Raw genomic sequence first — 16,211 nt, 5'->3', positions numbered from 1 at the left:
AAATATAGTTTCAAAACTAAATTTCCATTGTGTATGAAATTGGAAGTTTACAATCAGCATGTATTTCCAATTCTGACTAGTGGTTGTGAGTCATGCCCTTTTTATGGAAACCAATCATAAACAAAGGGTCGCTATGTAATCATTGGAGAGATATGTTGGGATTTACTAGTAGAGACAGGAAAATGGACAATTGGAACAGGTAACAGACTGAAAAGTAAGACATGATTAAGACCAAAGTGGAAATAAAGCATATTCGCACAGAACAGATAACTGTGCAAATGGAGGATAGGTGCAATAAGGAAGTTCCTGGCAAAATTCCAAGAGATAAGAAAAAACCGAGATGATTACCTGATGGGATGTGAGTAGGTATGACTACAACTGTACCACTGGGCTCACATGTGTGAGACCAAATGGGAGATCTCTCCAAGTTTTGATGAGGGTGTACTGTTGGAGTGCAATCAGTTGGAAGAGGTCTACTGAAGACTACCCATGTGCAAATCTAATGAGTCATCCTTCAATTTGTTTTCAACAACAGGTCAAGTTACATATACTGCTTAAAAAAGCTGTCCACCACTGTCAAGACGTGCATAGCATGTATTTCTTTTTGTTGGAAACTACTTCTCCATTCTCTTTTGAGCACAGGAAATCTCTATCTACAGCCTATAGTGTAAAGGAGGTAAAAATAAATATACCCTCCCAGTGCAGTTCAATAGAGCACACTGTGACTCCAATCATGAATGTGACAGTGCGGCTTGTATGCACTGTCCATTGTGTTAACATGCCTTTCAAGCTAAGACTGCACACACATTCTCTCACCACTGAGGTGTGCAAGATCTGTCTGACACCTGACCATTGCCACAGAAGAGTTTCGAGGTGCCAGGTACCAATACACATATCAGGCATCCCAGGTTTTTCCTGAATTTCCCAGTTATAAATACACTTTTTCTCAGGTGTAAATGCACTCTACCCCAGTTGAGAGAATATTTTTACTGTGTTAAGTGACAGCATACTTTCCCTCACAGCTGTAAACCTTATTAATCCTTTTAATGGTGAAAGGTTTATACACCACCATAGAACTTCCTGGCACTTTAGGAAATGAAAACAAGTAAATAACTATGTGTTTTGGAAAGGTCACTGATGCGCAGCAACATTTACACTGCATATTTTTGTATTATGAAAATGTAAACATGAGTTCCATCCAATACAGCACAGTAGCTTCCAAAGCACTGAAACTGAGATTGTGATGCACTTTTGTCAGCCAAACATAGCTCGTGTCACATGACCTCACCAGCCAAAGAAAACAGACATTCAGAGCATAGGACACATGATGTTGTCAGCCAACATCACTGTTAAGAAGCGCGAACACACAAATAGTAAAAGTTAATGGTTTAAATGAATATACATACAGTATAGCTACAAGAAAAGCTAAGCTTCCTCAAATAATATTGTTCATCAAAAGCTTTTGATATTTTTCAAAAGCAAGATTATCAATTTCACCGAGCATCGCACATTTCATGAATTACCTGGGTGAACATTCGGTCTGTCGAGCACTTTTCCACAGAAAAGCAAATTACGAGTGAAACTGCTCAACAACTCACTTCACATTTTAGTGGGTGTTACTCTTTAAGATACATCAAACAAAAATGTGTCAGTAAAATTTTAAATAATGGCACAAATGGCTCATCTTCTGGGCCTGAAATTTTTCTAAGTGGCTGGTCATCAGTGTTAAGTTTTGAATGAGAGTCTAATGTTCCATGATTCAAGAAATTCATCACACACTCCCACATGTAACATAATTCATCTTGAGTAAAAGAAATTTACTTTGAAGGTAACGTTTCTCAAACTACCATTTACAATATTTTCCTATGACCTGTTAGAAATGTACACAGTTGTGTCATCACGTTCACTGAAACAATTCTCGCCAGAAAGACACATTGAAAGGAGTTTGTTCTTACGAAGTACTGCATATTGCTGTTGGCAGATGTTTGTGTGTACACTGCGTTTTGTTGTAAATGGTGCATTTTCTCTGCAGCTGAAGTTTTACTTTAGTGTTATCCTCTCGTTTGTTTTATTGCAATAGTACTATACCACAGTAGTGGGTCAAAGTAAAACTGTTTTGTTAGAATATCAGTTCTTACCACTCAAGCTTACAAAAATTTAACTAAAAACCAAAGTAAAGAAAAATTCCCAGAATTCTAAAAAATGTCCAGGTTTTTACCGGATTTCTCCTCGATGAGAAAATTCCCACATTTTATCCACATTTCTTCATTGTACCACGGTGTATACACTCTGTGCAGAGACTTCAAAAAGACAATAATGGCTTGGAGGTCACTATGTAGCATCATTTAAGACTTAACTGTATAAAGTTTATAGATGTGGCAAGCATTATTACAAAATTAAAATCTTGGAAGCTGTCTGTGTAATAGAATATATGAACCACTTACTGTAGAAAGGCAGTATGTCCAAATTTCCTACTTCTACAGAAGAGAGAAAAAAAATCGTGTAAAATCAATTTAGTGAAATTTCTCCCCTGACATGTATTTCTGGTTTCTTGATGTAGGTATACTTGTTTATTATACAAAGGTAGAAGTCAAGCATGATGTATGGAGAAAGAGGGGAACGACTTTGTTTGTGTAGGACAGGTTCTCTTTCTGCAGTACACTGGATTTTCAGGTAATTTTTGAGTTAAATTGCTTGTTTTAAAACATTGTTTGTTGCATATTTCTGAATAATACTTGAATTTTGTATGGGTGTATTACTCATTTATTCTCATCTACATCATGAGATGGTATTGTTTCTGGCCACAATGTGACTGAATTCCAAAACTACATTTTGTCTTGAGGGATATAAACCAAAGGTTTCTTGATATCATCCATTTTCTTATTTATAGGCAGTACGGATCTGTTGGCTTTCTTTCAAGGAAGTTTCAAAGTTTGTTCAGTTTTTTCTCAGCCTAAAATTGTCCACTGTCAACCCAGCAATATTCATGTCACACATAACTCTATGTGGATTTTCAGCTGAAAAGGTCTTCTCATGGTATTTCAAAATAATGAGAATCCATTTCAGGCATCTAGGAATGACTTTACAATATGAATAATCACTCAGACAGGTTCTTTTATAAAAGATAGGCCACCAGGAACTGTAGTCGATAAAAGAATCCATTTTCATTTGAAAAATGGAAAACATGTTATCATTTTTTGAGGAATGCTTCATGGCTTCAAAAATGTCAGCCACTGTATAGTACCTTTCCTGCTTCCACCAACATGTCCTGGACTAGTTCCCTATCTGCAGTACATGGAAAATTGACGGCATTTCCAGACCCATGTTAACGAGCAAAAAGGTTCCCTTTTCATGGTGAACAATGCACTGATCCACTCACAACCATAATCATGAAAAAAAGGAAACACAAATTTTGGATTAGTTGCCTTTCTGCATTAAGCAATTCACATATGGTAACAAAGTCACTACCAACAGTGCTGCATTTATTGACGATTTATTCAAAATAAATTGATAACTGACTTCTGAAACATCATTTAGTATTTCTTGAAGTTTCTTAATTATACTCAACGACTGTATGTTTTTGTTTCAATTTCTGTGCATGTCATCAATGTAGAATTTGATGCACTAATTTGTTTTGCATTATGTATAGTGAATTATGGAAGGAAGATTAAGGGTAAACATATGTTCAATGAATATGGCATAAGATATGGAACACAATATTGGACCACACATGGATAACAAATGAAATTAGCTCTGGCCTTTTCACAAGAAACACCACAGCATTTGCATTAATCAATTTAGGGAAACAACAAAAAATCCATCACAATAATAAGTGGATGAGGATCTGATCCTCAATCATACACCTCCCATATGCAAGTACAGTGCCTTAATCACTGTACCACCTGGCTCAGTGACACAGTGAATGCAATTTTTCAGATATAATGATGAAAATCAAAATTATAGCACTGTTTTTTACTTATATAATGCCACAGAAAGTTTTTGCATGTGGATCATTCAATAAACTGACAGCTCACTTAAAAAGTCTCACAAAATATTTCAGTCACCAGAAAATGAGTCTTTATCACAAAGTGTCTCGCTATTTAGTCTAAGAAGTTACATACTGCTCCTGTTAACTTAAAAAGGCAACTGAACTGCAGATTTTGTCATATTCTTGAACAGACGAAATGAATGTTCCATTAACGGTGTTTTCTGGATATCTTTTTTAATGTGGTATATATACAACAACTCCTTAGGGTCAGCAGTGTAAGTGTAGTCAACACTGCTTGTAACTAAAAGATAGAGATTTTCCAAGTCTGGTAAATTTCCCTGGAATAATGCCAAGTTTTGTTAAGCGGCATCTGTAAGCTTAATCATGAATTTGTTCAAACTGCCAACCAATTGTCACAGGCATTTGTTTGTCGCTGCATATGTTAAGGAATCGGTGTCACATTTCATAGAAATAAACAAAACTGATGAGCCAAGTTACTACAAATACCGGCTTAATAGTGCATTAGTCCACCTTGGAAATAGAATACAGTAACCATTCTGTGTGGTATGGATTCGACAAGCCCCAAGAAGTATGAGGCAACTGTTGTCTACACACAGGACATGTTATTTACATAAATTATAGACCAGTGGTCCGTGAGAATGGAGCTGGCATTCAATAGAATCTCAGATATGTCCCATCTGGTTCAGATCATGAAAGTTTGGTGGCCAAGACATAAACACAAGTTCACTATCATGTTTCTTAAACCACTGAAGCATGAGTTTGGCCTTGTGACATTGGCAGTTACCCTACTGGAAGAATCCATTGCCACTAGGGTAGACATCAAGCATAATGGGATGCAGGTGGGTCACAATAATGTCCAAGTAGCCCACAACTCCCACAGTGAATTCAGTTACTACCATAACTTGCATGAAAACCCAGGTGAAAGTCTGCTATAGACTACTAATGCCCCTATCGACCTGCTTCCATGGCACAATGTATGGTTGAGCAAACCTTTTGCCTGTATGACAGCATATCCAGACAGGAACACCAACCAGATGTAACAAGAAATGCAATTCATCCCACCAGGCAACATATTCCCATTGATTCACACTCCAATCTTGATGTCCTACTCCCATTGCAATAACTGACCATGTAGTTAAGTCAACGTGGAAACACGTAGGGGTCCTCTGCTGCAGGGCACCACGTTCAACAATGTCTGCTGAATGGTGTCCTCTAAAACACTCATCCCTGCACCAGCACAGTACTCTGCTGTCAGATCTGCCACAGGTCACCACCTATCCCATTTTACAGTCTCTGACTCCCATGTTCTGTTATGATGTGAACGTCCAACACCTTGTCACCCATTCATTGTTTCACTGTAATTCCACCAGTTTTTATTGATGCTCAAGATAGTAACATGCGAACAGCTTCACTGTTTTCAAGATGCTTGTTTCCAGACGTTGGACCATGACAATCTGCCCTTTTTGTAGTTTCTTATTCCAGTGGTCTTCCCAATTTGCAGAGAGTATCGATGGTAGAATGACACCCTATTCATCTCTGCTCAGCTTATATACATACTTTCCTTATTAGGTTACATGCCCACAACAACACCAGGTGTCATTCATTCTAACAGTAGGCAGCAGTCACGTTTTGGCTCATCAGTTTATGTAATAATGGGCACTGATAAAACATACTTATTCTAAAAATGCGGCTTCAGGCCAAATACAGGCTGAAACGAGAAATATTCTGATGGTCTTGTTTATTGCTGAATCTATGAATTCAAAGATGGCAAATTAGTACTGCATACAAGACCTGTTTCAGATGCATAACTGGCGTTTATTCTGGAGGTAATGCAACAAAATTGAGCGATGAGATTGCTTGGATGGTAGGCATCTTATGTGAATGATACATAATATCCCAAATGACATTCTGCATTTGAAGATGTGAAGTATGAAACACCACACACACACACACACACACACACACACACACACACACACACACACACACAGAGAGAGAGAGAGAGAGAGAGAGAGAGAGAGAGAGAGAGAGAGAGAGAGAGAGAGAGGACCAATATCAGAAGTTAGTGATGTTGTTGTTGTTGTTGTTGTTGTTGTCTTCAGTCCAGAGACTGGTTTGATGCAGCTCTCCATGCTACTCTATCCTGTGCAAGCATCATCATCTTCAAGTAACTATTAAACCCTACATCCTTCTGACTCTGCTTAGTGTATTCATCTCTTGGTCTCCCTCTATGATTTTTACCCTCCACACTGCCCTCAAATACTAAATTGGTGATCCCTTGATGCCTCAGAACATGTCCTACCAATTGATCCCTTCTTCTAGTCAAGTTGTGCCACAAATTCCTCTTCTCCCCAATTCTATTCAGTACCTCCTCATTAGTTATGTGATCTACCCATCTAATCTTCAGCATTCTTCTGTAGCACCACATTTTGAAAGCTTCTATTCTCTTCTTGCCAAAACTATTTATCATCCACATTTCACTTTCATACATAGCTACACTCCATACAAATACTTTCAGAAAAGACTCCCTGACACTTAAATCTATGCTCTATGTTAATCAATTTCTCTTCTCCAGCAACTTTCCTTGCCACTGACAGTCTACATTTCATATCCTCTCTACTTAGACAATCATCAGTTATTTTGTTCCCCAAATAGCAAAACTCAGCTACTACTTTACGTGTCTCACTTTCTGATCTAATTCCCTCAGCATCACCTGATTTAATTAGATTACATTCCATTACCCACATTTTGGTTTTGTTGATGTTCATCTTATACCCTCGTTTGAAGACACTGTCCATTCCGTTCAACTGCTCTTCCAGATCCTTTGTCGTTTCTGGCAGAATTATACTGTCATCGGCTGATTACTGATTAATATTTTTATTTCTTCTCCATGGATTTTAATACCTACTCCAAATTTTTCTTCTGTTTCCTTTACTGCTTACTCAATATATAGATTGAATGACATCGGGAATAGGCTACAACCCTGTCTTACTCCCTTCCCAACCACTGCTTTCCTTTGACGCCCCTCAACTCTTATAACTGCCATCTGGTTTCTGAACAAATTGTAAATAGCTTTTCGCTCCCTGTATTTGACCCCTGCCACCTTCAGAATTTGAAAGGGATTATTCCAGTCAACATTCTCAAAAGTTTTCTCTAAGTCTACAAATGCTAGAAACATAGGTTTGCCTTTCCTTGATCTAGCTTCTAAGATAAGTCGTAGGGTCAGTATTGCCTCACGTGTTCCATCAATTCTATGGAATCCAAACTAATCTTCCCCAAGGTCGGCTTCTACCAGTTTTTCCATTCGTATGAAAAGAATTTGTGTCAGTACTTTGCAGCCGTGACTTATTAAACTGATAGTTTGGTAATTTTCACACCTGCTTTCTTTGAGATTGGAATTATTATACTCTTCTTGAAGTCTGAGGGTATTTCGCCCATCTCATACATCTTGCTCACCAGATGGTGGAGTTTTGTCATGGCTGGCTCTACCAAGATTATCAGTAGTTCTAATGGAATGTTGTCTACTCCTGGGGCCTTTTTCGACTCAGGTCTTTCAGTGCTCTGTCAAATTCTTCACACAGTATCATATCTCCCATTTCATCATCACCTACATCCTCTTCTATTTCCATAATATTGCCCTCAAGTACATCACCCTTCTACAGACCCTCAATATACTCTTTCCCCCTCTCTGCTTTCCTTTCTTTGCTTAGAACTGGTTTTCCATCTGGGCTCTTTTCTCCAAAGATCTCTCTAATTTTTTTTTTTTTTTTTTGTAGGCAGTACCTCTAGTGATATATGCGTCTACATCCTTACATTTGTCCTCTACCCATCCACGCTTAGTCATTTTTCGCTTCCTGTCCACCTCATTTTTGAAGTGTTTGTATTCTTTTTTGCCTGCCTCATTTACTGCATTTTTATAGTTTCTCCTCTCATCAATTAAATTCAGTATCTCTTCTGTTAGCCAAGGATTTCTACTAGCACTCACCTTTTTACCTACTTGATCCTCTTCTCTCTGAAACTCTCTATAACCTCTGGTTCTTTCAGTTTATCCAGGTCCCATCTCCTTAAATTCCTATCTTTTTGTAGTGTCTTCAGTTTTAGACTACAGTTCATAACCAATAAATTGTGGTCACAATCCACATTTGCCCCTGGAAATGTCTTACAATTTAAAACCTGGTTCCTAAATCTCAGTCTTACCATTATATAATCTATCTGAAACCTTCCAGTGTCTACAGACCTCTCCCACATGTACAACCCTCTTTCATGATTCTTAAACCAAGTGTGGGTGTGGGTGGGGGGCAGGTTCAGTTCCCAGTACTGCCCGAGATTTGCCATTGGTGGGAGGAATCACCCTCAGTACGCCAACTGAGGAGCTAATCAACTTATCAGTAATGGTTCCAAGGCCAAAAAACCCAACAACAACCAAGTGAGCAGTGTGCTGACCAAATGTCCCTCCATACCACATCCAATGACGCCATTGACAGAGGATGACACAGTGATCAGTTGGGCCTGATTGGCCCATCTGGGACAAGAAAGCAAGACTTTACATTTATCTTTACCAATTCACAGTTGATCTCTAAGATTGCATGCATATGATCTGTCTTCACTATAACCACTCCTGTGAAAGGTGACTTCAATGTGTGCTAGCTAACACAGCTGACAAACTTTCAGAGTCTAAGATAATGTGGGCTGTGTTAACCAAGTTATGAAGTACCCCTTCACACGGAGATGGATGGTGACACGTACCAACCTGAAGATACAAATCAGTGAGAGTTGGCTTCCTACAAAATGTATTTCCCAACATACCATCAACCTAGCTTCTGATGAACACATCAAAGAAAAGAAGGCAGCCATCCTTTTTCACTTCCATATAGAAGCAAACACTCGGGTGGATTAAATTCAGATGTTCTAAAAAACTGTTTGAATTCTCACTGCCATGAGGCCAATGGACAAAAGTATCGTCCATCTAAAAAAGAATGTAGGTTTCGATAGTGCCAACTCTGATGCACATTCCTTGAAATCTTCCATGAACAGGTTGGCAATAATATGTGACAAATGGCTCCTCATCACAGCTCCAACTGTCTGCACACAGAAGTGATTACTGAATAAAAAGCTAGTGAAAATCAACACATGTTAAATAGGTTGATTAATTCAACACTTAACCTAACCACAATTAAGCAGAGGAATGGGAGTGGAGAGAAAGACCACATCAAAACTTACTAAAATATCAGAGTCATTCAAACATAGTCCCTTAAATAGAAGTGAGAAATCAACTGAGTCATTCATATGATGCAGACATCAACCTACTAGTGGGCTCAGCAGAATAGCAAGGTGTTTTGCTACACAGTATGTTGGAGCACCAATTTTACTGCAAACATGTATAAGAGGAAAACCTTCCTTGTGCTTCTTTGGAAGGCCACATAATCAAGAGAGAACAGCATAATATATAAGACTCTTGGTAGTCTCTTGCAACACAGAGCTTCTCTGCAGGAGGTCGTTAGTCTTCCTAGCAACACTTTTTGTTGGGTCAGAATAAGAAAGTGACTGACAGCAAAGCACAGCTGAGTGTGAAAGGGGGCAATGTTGTTGATTCGACTGTGCATGCTCATGCACTATGACTGTAACAGTAACAGCAACCGACTTTCTTCTCACATTGCCTTTTAACGTGCAGTACTGAGTTCGCTTTACAGGGTCGTAATATCCTTGTTGCTTAAATTACCCACTAACCTAATAATATAAACTTCTAAGTACTTGCCAGTCACTGTAGTGTGCATATACTCATTGTACTTGTGCAGAGGGGTATTTCTTAATAACAAGATGAGATTTATTGTGGAAATGCAGTAGACACCACTTACTCAAAAATGTGAAACACTAAAATAAAGACAAATTATGGCAAAGCGTGAATGCCACTTAGATCGCAGCCATTTATTCGTTGCCATCACTGATGTTTTATCTTTATCTGTATGATATGGGGCATATCCATTACAATGACAGATGGCCGATTTAAGTTTACCAATAATTAATAGTTGCCCCTTAAACCACTTCAGAAACTATTACAGTTCATTTTCTAGTGGTAGCCACTTGTTTTTTCTCAATTTGTAAACAAGAAGACTGTTGGGTATGAAATGAGATGAAATTACAGTGTGCAAGACAACCACTCTTGCACCCTTTCCCGTAGGAACAGCACAACTGCCACATATACTATCATATGTCCATTTTTTTCTGATTGAACGACTGGAAGTGATCCACGTTTTGTCGAGCAGCACAATGTCTTCCAACGGTGCTTTAAGAATGTTTCTTAAAAACTGACAACACCATGCTATGGTATCACCTCTATCCACTATAATTTTCTGTCTATTAACTTTTTTGTACCAAAAACTGAGGGCTCGGACAACAATTAACAAAAAAAAGTCTTGCTGCCACTGAATAATCCTGCCTCGCAAAAAGTAACACACAGTTTTTTTATAGTTGCATGTGCTTTCCTCTCCTGGTATTCATAAAATGACAATGAACAGCATTTTGCTGGAATGAGTCCAAACTTGTTACTTTTGAATCTTTCCTCTATTTACCAAGTATCCGTAGCTTAGATGGACCGGACTCTTCCTCTTCTGCAGAGTATTTTACCTTACAAACTTTCACAGTGTTTTCATGTATCTTCAAAGGCACCTACAGTTCTTTCTGACTACCATCATTAGAGGCAATAGAGTCATACTATTGTCTCTCTCCTCTTTTAAATAGTTGTGCACCAAGCAGACAAAACATGAGCAAGACATGAGCAGATCGCTCAGCTTTCTGTTTAGCAATTGCACTTTTCTGCACACTTCCATTGCAAGCTTCAGATATACTGTAGTGCTAATTAACTTGCCACACAGAGAAACAAAGCACACAAAGAATTGGCTCATAATTATTTAGCTTACTGGCCACAAGTGTCATTTGTGGCTGGCTATAGCAGCCATAGCAGAGAGACCTGACAATGGTGAAAGGAACAGAAGCACGTTCTCTTATTGGCTGTTGCTATGGTAGCACCCCTGTAAACAGACAGATGTCAATTACTTCGTTATTCTGATCCAGGTATGGTTCATGATACACTGGATTAGATGGTAAACGCTCCATCTTTGGACTGTTATCTTACTCGTCCAACACAACTGTAGCATTGCCCTTGTCTACAGGTAAGGTAACAATATTATAATCCATCCTGAGTGGACACAAAGCAGCCCCCTCAGCTGCTGTAATATTACTCTTGGATGAAAGTGTGCCAGTTAACACACAACATGCTTCTCTCCCAACCTCCTCGGCAGTGTCAGGAATGTAGAGGTGTAATATTACATTTTGAACCACAGAAATGTTCAAACTTAATCAAATGTTGGGTAGTGACAGAATGAAATTCCCAGTCAGATTGTGACCACGGAGAACCATCCAGAAAATCCGAAGAGGACACCAAAACTGACAAAGCAATCATCAAATGAAGCTGAAATAACTCCTTGGAAACATAATCCAATTGTCCGTGTGTACAACAGATCCTTTCACAAACAAGAGCTGAACTAGTCATGTTGCTTGATATGATTAGTGGCAAGAAAATTAATACGATTCACAACTTTGAAAAACATTGGAATGGCATTTGACCTCAATACCATGACAAAAAGAAAAGTGCACATTGAAATCTCACTCTTATAAAGCAAAGACAACCAACATCAGAAGTAAATGATAGTGAATATATTGGTTAAGGACCAAAATTAACTTACAGGTATACTTGCAAGTTACTTTACACCTTTATGTTTGCTAACTTCCGATTGGTTTAGTGATGTATTTAGGCTATATGCCTACTATAATTGTAAAATGATCTGTGGGTGAATAAACAACTAACTCTAAACACTTGTGGAAAGACATTTCAAAATTATGTTTGGAAAGACTGAAGTTTAATGTGAAGGATCTGGAAATGTGTGATTAGTGACCAATGTGCAGTCAAATCAGTGGCTTGGAAATGGTAAACATTTCCAAAAAAAGCAGAAATTTATAATCCAAACCACAAGCCTCAGAGGGGCTCTTTTAAAGAAAAAAAAGTGTTTCTCATAAAAGTAGGTCACAAACCTTTCAGAGGACAAAAAGAGACATTACCTGAACATATGCATGGTTTCCTGTCGCTTTGTGTGCTTCATCCACAACCACACACTTGAAATCCCCAGCTTGACATATATTGTTTGATACATCATTCATTAAAATCTGTGGGGTACAAAAAATTACTCTCTTTTCTTCCCATTCTTTTCCACGTGATTCTCGCTTTGTTTGACCTGAAAAATAAGACACACACCAATGGCAATAATGCACAGATTTGAAAAAAGAAAGCTAACAATATCAGAATCAATTCTGAGTAGAAGCAAAGCAGCCTACTCAGCTACGTAACATTATTCTAAAGCAAATGTGCCACAGTCAGTACATGACATGCTTCTCTCCTAACCACATTGGCAGTATCAGGAGGATACAAAAAGTAAATAGCCACAAAACCATCAACTAGCTAACATAGCTATTAAAAATTGCTATTTAACAATTTCCAACTCTTGTCACCTATTTTCCTCCACTATTTTCTTCCCCTTTCTCTCTGTTTTATTTTTAATTTTACAATTTTACCACTTGCATCTTACGGGTGTTTCCAGTTTTTGGCTTCCACCTTTCACTTGTTAATAGGCTACATTTCAACATTAGTGCTTTGGAATTTGAGATAACTTTTAATTTAGACTCCTAGTTTGTACCTTTTTATTTACTCAGCACTGTGCTTCTAAGTGACGCCCTTCTCATAACACGCTTTGAATATTTATACATCTCTTCAAAATCCCGTCTGTCTTCTACATCAAATTTTTATTCTGATAGAGTGTCAGAGGATCCAAAAGGACAAGTATGAATTTTTCAATATGTCGATCCCAACACAGTTGTTGCGTGAAAAAACTATGATAACTGTATGCTGTGTAACTAGATGGAAAAGATACAATAATGTACACAAGAGTCACGGTCATAGTGTCTACTTATTTTGTATCATAAATAAATCAGTACCCACAGCTTAACAATGCTTACTTTTTGTGCACTAACAACAGAACAGTATCTCAAAATAACAATTATTTTAAACTGCACAACCAATTAAATATTTAGCTGTTAGGAAGCTTATAAATACTGGAAGCATTCGAAAATGTGGAGAGTCAGATCACATTAACATCATTGAGTAAATAACCACAATTTGGAAAGTCCTGATTTTCAAAAGCAGCCACAACAACAGTAAACTTAAATTTTAAGTCTGATACTGAATTGTGTGATTGTGTTGTAACAATGCTTCATATACATGAGTGCCCTGTCTAGTGTTACTACCTGGTATTTTACTGTGGGGTTGTGCTTTAATTGGGTCCCCCTCACTCAATCTGCAGAGTTTTTTATGCTTGATTTTTTTTAGGGAGAAGGTGCAGACAAGTATGGTTTTTGGCAAGATTTAGCAAGAGGTTTTTTTTTTAAATATAATAATAGCTGTAGTCCTGTAAAGGTTTTGGACAGATTTTTCTTGACACTCCTGAAACTCTGTGCCCAGCAACATTGTCTGCATAAATGAAGCTCCCTGTCTTGTTTCACAGGGGTTAGTCATTAGTATACATCTTAAATAGTGTCGGAGCCAGGACATTCCTTAAGTCAGTCTATTTCTATATATCCTTCATCGACTCGTATATGTCATTTAAAATCCACAAAGTATCTGCACTTCTGGAAAAGATTTTCTTTAAAGCAGGTATATTTAAAGTTTTAAGTTATTCGGTAAACTTTTTAAGAAAGTATTCAGCGGTTGATTGTATCATAGACAGCTGTCAAGTCTATAAACATTGTCCCCATAATTTTCCATTCTTCAAAACCATTCTCAATATGCTGTGTCAAATTCAGAACTTGGGATGTGCAGCTCTCACCAGCTCTGAACTTGGTTTGTTGTGGCATTAAATATGGCTTAATGATACCTATTAATCTGTGGAGGATCATTCTTTTGAACAGCTTATACATAAGCCGGAGCAGTGAGATGAGGATGTAACTCTGGTGCGGTTTAAAAAATGTAATAACTCCCACATTTTTACAGATTTTTGGTAGGTTGTGAGATTTGGTGTAGCTGTTCAAGAACTCCACTTACCACTTACATGCTGTGCTATCAAACATTTTGAATTGCTCAACCTAAATATTATTGAGGCCGGATGCTTTACCATTTTACCATTATTTATTGCTTTGCTGAGATCCTCTATGTTAAATGGTTTTTATAGCTAATTTTCTGTTTTCCCCATTTTTTAGGTGCTGTTATTTTACCAGGTACACATGAGTGTCACACAGGCTTAACACACTGCATACTATCTCCTCAGCTAGATCCTAATTTAGCTTAGCTATAGGAATTAGGACTGAATAGTGGAAATCAGTGAAGAAGTAAATAAATTAAAAGAAAGTTAAGGAGGAAAAGAATACTATATATGAGAAGAGATGGGAAAAAATGTAAAAATACAAATAATGCAAAATATTGTACTGAATAAAAAATAATAATTCTTCTAGTTCTTAGAACTTACCTGTCATAATAGTTATAGAGTCTTTAGGTAAACCAGTAAAATTAGTGCAAGCATTTACTTGCTGATGAACAAGTGGTTTAGTTGGGGCCATAAAAACAACTTTTCCTTGAGGGTACCAACGATAAAAATTGTACATCAATACTGCAGCAATGAATGTTTTGCCCATGCCTGAAATACAGAAATGTTCTCATTAGTCATTAGTTAACATGAGAATTTGATACACAGAATATTTTACTAATAAGTGTTAAGGAACTGTACGATTGTATCTGAGATATATGAAATGTGCACCCTGCATGTGGTTTTGTCTATACATCAAGATAACAGTACAATGGAGGGGACTGCTGAAAATTTGATACTATTTATGTATCAACAGGGTTTTAAATCTTGTAGATATCAAAAAACTAAACACTACTCAAGATTACACAGGAATGTTTTTAGAGAGGAACATTCTTGGCAACGGTAGGTATTTTTTTAACATGGGACAAAGGGTGTTACAAAAAGAAATGAAATTTGTTACCAAATAATTTACTGAAGACATGAAGGATTTGAACTGGCTGCAGAGATGAACAGACACAAGTAGAAAGAAAGGATGGAAGATTATGGTTTAACATCTAATCAACATTTAAGTCATTAGAGACAGGGCACAAACTCAGATTGTTTCAAGGATCGGGAAGGAAATCAGCTGTGCCCTTTTAATGAAACTGTCCTGAAAATTTGTCAAGAGCGATTTAGGTAACTCATAGAAAACCTAAATCTGGATGGCTAGACCCAGATTTGAACTTTCATCCTCCTGATTTCAAGTCCAGTATGCTAATTACACAACCAGAAAAAATATTGCAGAATGTAACGGAGAGTATTACTTCTAGTATGGGACACTTTACTGCTAGGCCTCATGTGAGGCACCTCCACTACTGCTGGGAGGTCACTCGGATCTTTGGTTCTGAGTGCAATGGGACTGGGAGTCCATTTTCATATGAGCCCTGGATGCAGGTTTTTATTATTTTGACCAGATGCTAAGAAGTGAAGAAATGATCTGTTGTCACATTCCTTCCTTCAATAAGGAATTGAACTTAAAGCTTCATGACAACACATTTGGAAAGGATCTGATTCTCTGGTTGATGTTCATGCATCCAACAGACATTTAGTATCTGTATCTGCTGCTAATCAAAATTTTTTGCCAAATTTTATCTTGCTAGCCATGTATTGGGTAATTCTGCCTCTGGCCTTAATGGGAAACAGTTTTTTATCAATTGAGATGCTTTGTTCTATGCTGCAAAGCATGGAACAATTTTCACTGAGATGATTCAAAACTTTTGATACCAAAGAAAATGTTGGTTTTGTGTCTTACTGACCTGCTCGCTGATGCCCAAGTGCAAAAATTTTGTAAAATCTGTAAAAATTTCAGTACTTTCTTGTGTGACAAATCGCAAGCTATTTTCCATATCTGTATTACAACTTCCACACAACCAAGTGCTTTAGGTAAACTGAGACATAATAATCAGCTCAGAAGTTTCAGCAAGTGTTGTGGCAACACATCACAGTCACATGCAGTGTAACTAACATTTGCAGTACTCTCAAGTGACACAGATGTGGAAAGAAATTTATGGCTAGACATACAGTGAGAAATAAAAGCA

General features: G+C 37.6%; 1 protein-coding gene across 1 annotated transcript in view; it reads right to left on the bottom strand.

Annotated features, from left to right (window-relative positions):
• The window catches only part of LOC126298489 (Fanconi anemia group M protein-like), a 238,262-nt gene that overhangs the window by 161,857 nt on the left and 60,194 nt on the right, over positions 1-16,211 (bottom strand). Inside the window, exons 4-5 of the mRNA XM_049989825.1 lie at positions 14,578-14,745; positions 12,125-12,297 (exon numbers count right to left, since the gene is read on the bottom strand). Coding sequence (XP_049845782.1) covers positions 12,125-12,297; positions 14,578-14,745 — 341 coding nt within the window. The remainder of the gene's footprint in view (positions 1-12,124; positions 12,298-14,577; positions 14,746-16,211) is intronic.

The sequence above is a fragment of the Schistocerca gregaria genome, chromosome X, assembly GCF_023897955.1.
Source record: "Schistocerca gregaria isolate iqSchGreg1 chromosome X, iqSchGreg1.2, whole genome shotgun sequence".
Taxonomy (NCBI): Eukaryota; Metazoa; Arthropoda; class Insecta; order Orthoptera; family Acrididae; genus Schistocerca; species Schistocerca gregaria.
Note: the sequence above shows the minus strand (reverse complement) of the source record. Positions and strands in the feature narration are given on the sequence as shown.